The sequence below is a fragment of the Myotis davidii genome, unplaced genomic scaffold (genome assembly GCF_000327345.1).
Source record: "Myotis davidii unplaced genomic scaffold, ASM32734v1 scaffold945, whole genome shotgun sequence".
Classification (NCBI taxonomy): Eukaryota; Metazoa; Chordata; class Mammalia; order Chiroptera; family Vespertilionidae; genus Myotis; species Myotis davidii.
Window position 1 is genome coordinate 612,824 of NW_006296434.1, and position 7,241 is coordinate 620,064.

General features: G+C 36.6%; 1 protein-coding gene across 1 annotated transcript; it reads right to left on the reverse strand.

Moving 5' to 3' along the window:
* Positions 1 to 6: 6 nt before the first annotated feature.
* LOC102756788 (chromosome unknown open reading frame, human C2orf69) lies at positions 7 to 5,499 on the reverse strand. The gene is made up of 2 exons (XM_006771810.2): positions 4,527 to 5,499; positions 7 to 2,520 (listed from the first exon to the last, which is right to left on the reverse strand). Exon 2 carries the CDS (start codon positions 2,503 to 2,505, stop codon positions 1,696 to 1,698), a length of 810 nt encoding a protein of 269 aa, XP_006771873.1. The 5' UTR covers positions 2,506 to 2,520; positions 4,527 to 5,499; the 3' UTR covers positions 7 to 1,695.
* Between the last annotated feature and the right edge of the window lie 1,742 nt (positions 5,500 to 7,241).

Consider the following 7,241-nt stretch of genomic DNA (forward strand, 5'->3'; position numbering starts at 1 on the left):
TGCTGAAAGTTAATTTTTCCACTTTAAGCATAGAAATTCCTTTCTTTCCCCTCATTAGAGCATTCAGTAACTTTGCTAGTTTACATCAGATACACATTAACTTAACCAAGGATTAGGACACATTAAAAGAAGCCAATTATGGTGCTTTAAGGTAATAAAATGCTGGAATCAGGCTGACTCATTTCCTTGTTATGAATTTTTGGTCTCAAAAGAAACAGCAGGTATTTAAAGAAATTGAAGCAATATAAAACTATTTTGTCCTTAAAAAACAAAAACCACCTTGATACCATTTTGTAATTTATAGAATTAAAGGATGTTATTTTTACACATTTGATAAGAATCCTTTCTGATAAGTCCCTGAATATTTGGAATGTGTTTATAATCATTAAAATACAATTCTGGGGGAAAAACAAAAATATTAACATTTTGACTATATTGTTTTATAAACTAAAGCTTCAGTCTTTTTTCTCCAGTCTGGAAGCAGTGTTAATTCCCTGCTTTATTTCATTCCCTGAAATGCTAATTATAAATACAGTGACCACTCACCTTTTATTTTAATCACACAGCTATGTTTTAATATTGGTTGATATTAATTAGATCTTGGTTTCTCAAAATGTATTTATCTAGGTCAAGAGAAACAGGAAGAAGGAAACCTCACCAAATTATGTAGCAGTGTTAAGCAAATTCACTTTTTGAGCCAAAATTAAATTGTGTCTTCAAACTTTCCCTTGTAACTTTTCTTATAGCAATATAATTTTTGCATTCTGGCCAAAGAGAGCCGCTTTCTTTTGGCAGGCAAAATCATGCTTCTGGAGAAAACACTGACAGATCCACAGAATCCATCCCCTTGTCAACCAAACACTAACAAATAGTGTTATATATTTATTTTACCTAAGTTGATCTCTCTCAAAAGACTGATGTGAAAAAAATTTCAATCTGTAACATATTTTTACCCAATATACAGAATTATGTTCATTTTAAAACAATTTTCCCCAAAGAACTAGTTTGCAGCCAAGATTTAAAAAACTCCAAAATGTTCTAGCCAAAAGTTGTCAATTAAAAATTTAGCCACAATGCTTAAGTGTAATGTTTTTAAAAACCAAACTTTATACTACTGCACATTCTTGGTTATTTGGAAACAAATATATTTTGAGTTGAGAAAAAACACTTGGTGGCACACTGAAATGATTCCATGAATTTACAAAACAAAAAGGCAGGGTAGTTACTCCAAAATGATGGAAAATATCCATGTACTTTGGCTTTGTTTGAAGAGAAATGGAGTGTTTCTACTCAAAAGTGTTCAGTGCCAAAATCGCCAGCTATTGTTAAAATGCCACCAAAATCAGTTTTAAACATTACCCAGAAAACAAACTATTTCCAACAATAACAATTTTAATTACCTTTTATAAGGACTATATTGTAACTTTCATCATTAAGGGTTTTATATATCTCCTCTTAGGATTATCACAAACCATCTTTTAAATTTCAAACTAATTCTGATCCAGTCCAAATTAAAAGTTCACATTCAGAGGCAAGAAATACTATTGCACATTATACGCCTATTTTAGGAATGTATGTTCCCTCCCTAAAAATGGATGTATTATCTATGAATTACATCTCGTTATCTGAATTTCTAAAACTCAAAGTGCTTTTCCTCTTCCACTGAGCAAGTATTACATTAATATTCTTGTAGTCTCAAAATACTTCATGAACCCTGAAGTGATTCTCTATGCAAGGAGCTTCCTTTACAAAATGAATTTGGCTAGTCACCTGCATACCAAAATCTCCAAGTATCTGAACAAATTTCTTGTGCTCCTTTCCAATCCAAGATCTCATTGGATCACGTACTTGGTAAGGTGTTACATGGGTGTGAACAACAATCCCTGTTTGTGCAAATTCTTTCAAGACTTCTGGGTAAGTAATCCAAGTATTGCTTCCTCCAGAATGTCCACCATCCAGCCAGTACATGGTTCTTATGCTGTTGATAAAAGCTTCTATGTTCTTGTCTTTCTTGGCTGCTTTCAATTCAAAAAGCAACTGATTCAAAACAACACAACCTTTGCTGAATCCAATCAAAGTAAAAGAAGCACCATTTAATGATGGTGGATAAAAACTCAGGGCAGACTCATCGAAGTTTTCACAGGGGTTCTCTTTTTCTCCCTGGCAACCATTAGTATGAGAAGAACTGGATCTACAATTAGATGCTTTGGAATCCTTATTCAAGTCTTTCACATTCTTCTTTGATAGCCAACTGTTCCGACATAAGTTAAAAGCATTAACTAATAAGCTATAAAGGTGCTTAAAAGCTCCAAAGTCAGTACTGTGTTCTGGAGCACCAAACATATTACTTTTCACAAAATTGTCATAGCAGCTGAATTTGTGCAAATGCATTCGAGAACATTTTATCACCCAAATATAACTATTGGGGAATCGGTGGGCTAAAATGGTGGCAACATTTTCTAGACTCCAGTTTTCCCACTGATAATTCTCAGGATGGTGAGTCATAATTTCATGATAATTCTGAAAAGTAAGAAAGATGAAACAAACATTAAATACACATTTATACAAAACTATTTCCACAAAATAGTTCCCTATTTTTATTGTAGAGGAAGTTGAGATGTTATGACCTATGGTTAATATACTGTAAATGAAATCTACAAATCTGTCATTACTTTCTGGTCATAAAATTTTGAACAAATTCTTCAGTTTAAGCCTCAAATCCCTGAGAAGACAAGTTTATTGCTAAATAGCAGGGTAGGAGTTTAAATAAAAAACTTCAGAAGGATTATAGATATCTTTAGTAAATTTTATTTCATATACATACAATCTGTTATTCATAACACATTAATTGAAAATAAAAATTTGGTTTATTTAACAGTTTTTGACCACAGAATTTAAAAATATTTTCCTATTAAAGCTACTATCCTGAACCCCTTCCTATTTGGATTACTCTAGCAACCTGAATGCTATATGTTTGATTTCAATTTTTGTTTTATAAAGCTGCAATGAACATTATAGAAAAATCTTTTTAAAGATCTGTGATTACATCCTTAAAAATAAATTCCTAGCTATAAAAAAAACTAGGTCAAAGAATATTCAAAATTTAAGGTTTGTTTAGATTACAATACTATTTTCCAGAGCTTAACTTTCCTTTTATCTTTGTTAAATTTCCTAGGCACAGGAATGACATTCTAGTTTGGGTTTATTGGAAAGTTGAACTTTGTTATTTATTAGGCATCTGGATTTCTACTTCTGCAAGTTTGTATCTTTTGCCCTCTTAAAATTGGATCTTATTTCTTTATAAGCATTCAATATGTATTAATAACTATTTGTTTAGGTTCTAGGACATGCAGGTAAATTTTGTTTTCCTCTTAATTTTCATTAGTAGTAGTTGTTTTTAAAGGGAAATTCATTCAAATGTATTCATTTATTCTATAAAATATATTGGATAGCTAATGATTGGGTATGGGTCGGAACAGACCCCTGTCCACATGGAGCTCCCATTCTAAGTACTGAGATACACAACACACAACTCCGTTATAGTAAGTAGAGCAACATTGCCCAACAAAAATGTAATATAAGCTACACAAAACTTTCTAGTAACTACATTAAAAAGTTAACAGGGGAAAGTTATTTTTAATAATACATTTTCAGCATGATATAGCCAAAATATTACTGTTTCAACATGTAATTCATATAAAAAACTGATATTATTACATTTTTCTTACTAAGTCTTTGCAGTCCAGTGTGTATTTTATACACTTGCAGCACATCTCAATTTGGATGCTAAATTTTCATTGGAAATACTTAATCTGAATTTAGATTTCATAAAATTTACAGGTGAAAAAGTAGATTCACATACCCAGTTGTTCAAATATACTTAAATATTTTCCAGAAACTGACTTGAGTATCAGTTTTTAGATTTAAAGTTAAATGCAATTAAAAATCAATTTCCTTGATTAGACAACATTTTAAGCAGTCAACAGACACAAGTGGTTAGTGGCTGGCTGGCTGGACAGCACAAAACATTAGATGGGCCCAGCAGGTGTGGCTCAGTGATTGAGCACTGTCCCATGCCCCAAGAGGTGGCCAGTTCAATTCCCAGACAGGGCATATGCCTGGGTTTCAGGCTGGATCCCCAGTGCAGTGGGGGGCATGCAGGAGGCAGCTGATCGATGTTTCTCTCTCATCGATGTTTCTATCTCTCCCTCTCCTTTCCTCTCTCTCTCTCAAAGTAATCAATAAAAACATTTAAAAAACAAAACAAAAATTAGTGGTAAGTGCAAAAGAATATAATAAACAAAGCAGGTAAAAAGGAATATAAGGTTTTGGAGAGAGTGGAAGATTATTTTTTAAAAAACTGATTATTATTATCCATATATATAAAAGCCTAATGTGCAAAGTGTCCCCTCGTGAATTTGATGGACTGGGAGTTCGATCGCTCACTATGCCATGTGCTGACCACCAGGGGGGCGGCACGGCACAGAACGAAGAAAGGCCCCACTGGCAGCGGCTAGGAACCCTACCTGTGCATGAATTTTGTGCGCTGAGCCTCTAGTTATTTAATAAGGTGATAGTTAGAAGGACCTGAAGTGGTGGAAGACAAATAAAAACCAAAATGAATAATGTGTTTGATTATTAAACAAGATGGTCAGAAAAGGCTTTATTGAAAAGGCAACTTTTGAGCAAAGACTTGAAACAGGTGAGGTAATAAATCCTACAAATATCTGCATGAAGATTGTTCCTCCAAGGCAGTACCTGCAAAGCTTTTGAGGTGAAGTTGCCTACCATGAGCAATCTGAAGAAGGCTGGTGTGGCTGGAGCAGAGTAAACGAGAAAAAGGAGGTAGGCAGAAAAGCAACAAGGTGGAAAAGGTGGCGATAGTGCGGGGCCTGAGGCCCTCTGGCTTTACGCTGCGTGAGATGGGAAACCATTGGAGTTCTGAGCAGACAGGTGTGTCATGATTTGGCTTACATTCTTCAATGATTATTCTGATCACTTTTAGATACATGAACGTAAAGTCACTTTGTTGATGGATTAAGACAGGAGGTGTGAAAGGGGACTAAAGGGTAACTTCAAGATACCTAACTTGAGCAACTAAAAATGAAGTTTTCATTAACTGAGATGAGGAAGACAGTAGGAAGAACAGGCTTAGGGGCAAAGATCCTGAGATTTTAGGTTTGAAATATCTATTAATATCCGAAATGAAATTATGCATGCAATTGTTAAGTCTAAAGTTTGCGGTATATGTCCAGGTTATATACACAAATGTTGAAGGTTGTCAAAGCACAGGTAGTAAGTAAAGCCACAGGTCGGAAAGAGATCACTAAGGGATAAAGGTACACAGAGAAAAAGCCCAAGAACTGAGTACAAGGGTACCCCCATGATTACAGAGGTCACCAGCAAGATGAGAAGACGCTGTAATTCATTATGTATGCACATTTAATTCTCATTCATATCCTATAAATTAGTATTCCTATTTTATGGTTAAGGTAGCTGTAATTGGTCAGAGATTTAATAGCTAAAAATTGCAGAATCGGGGTTCAAATCTAGGAAATCTGGCCTAAAGTCTTTTGATGCTTTATCATCTATTTCTTCTCTAAAAGACCTGGATTTTCAGAGCACTTCATACTCGGAATTAATCAAAAGTATATCCCCATCCAAAAATCTAATGGAATCTCAGGCTACATAAAAAAAAAAAAAAGGCCGAAACCGGTTTGGCTCAGTGGATAGAGCATCAGCCTGTGGACTGAAAGGTCCCAGGTTCGATTCCGGTCAAGGGCATGTACCTTGGTTGCGGGCACATCCCCGGTGGGGAGTGTGCGGGAGGCAGCTGGTCGATGTTTCTCTCTCATCGATGTTTCTGACTCTGTCTCTCTCCTTTCCTCTCTGTAAAAACTCAATAAAATATATTAAAAAAAAAAAAAAAAAAGAATGTAAGTAAAATCATGACACACCTGTCTGCTCAAATGGTATCAAAGCAAAGGAGGTCTTACTCCACCTGTTTTTAGCATTTTTTAGACCTCACCTGAAGATTTGTACTATATTCTGGCTGGCACACTTTACACTTAGTAGGTTGTTCAATAAAGGTTATATGATCATCATCATCATTAGAGAGGCGCCCTACAGCTGGTCCACAATCTGGAGGGCTCTGTTAGCAATGCCATGCTGTGTTCCTAAACTGAGCAATAGAGCACTGATTAAGTTAAACTTCTCTTCAATCTAAATATTAGTTTTTTTCATAGTGTTTATTAGCAGTCAACTAGATCAGTTGATTACTTTGAGGACAAGAGAAAAAAACGACAGACACCTTCATCACCCTTTGACTGTGGGCACAAAGTTTGCTACTCTATCATTTTAAAGCATCAATTTCAAAAACAATACATTAATACTTGGTATGAGAAACACACCCGAGGCATATTCCAGCTTTACCTGTCCACCCCGACAGCATCCAGAACTCTCTGTGATGATGGGGCCCTTCTGTTTGCCTTACTCACTGTGCGGAGCACACAACCTTAGCTGCACCCGAGCACCTGAAATGCTGCTGGGGTGACCGCGGAAAGGGGTGCCTGACACCTGTTTAATCGAACTTAAATGGCCACATACAGCTAACGGCTGCCGCATTAGACAACACAGTGCTAGATTAAGGTCTAGGTTTTGACAGCCAGCTTTCCAGGACAACTTATCCACGGTTATCTGCCTGCAGCTATAAAGTCAGTAATAAAGATACAATCACACACAAAAGGAAAGCACAGGGTGTAGGTGAGCATCAAAATACTGACATGCTAGCAGGGACCGTCCCTCTCCTCCACCCGCCCCCTTTCCATGGTTACTGAGTGTCACACGCTTGACGTTTATTCTTGCTGTTGACTTGTCTGCTTTTTAGTACCGGCCAGAGGCACCCTCTGGCTCAGTTCATGCAAAAGCCACCCCTGTCTCCTGCTCAGCACACGCACACGCGCACACTCCACTAAGAAACCAAGTCATAGAATGAATAATGAGTGTATGTATGTGTGTGTGTGTGTATGTATGTATATATATGTGAGTGTGTGTATATATATACATATACATATATATATATAAAATTTATGTCTCATTCCTTCTGTTTCACATTCCGCTCCCTTGACGCCTGGACTGACTGCCGGCTCCCCGGAGGCCGCAGCTCTCCAAGGACACCTTCCCCCGGGGCTGCAAGAGGAGGGGGTCGGGGACGTCGTGGGGTAAATGCGGAGCCACCCTGC

Bases quoted from the DNA above. Each gene is read 5' to 3' on its own strand.
- LOC102756788 (XM_006771810.2), bottom strand. From the start codon at position 2,505: ATGACTCACCATCCTGAGAATTATCAGTGGGAAAACTGGAGTCTAGAA.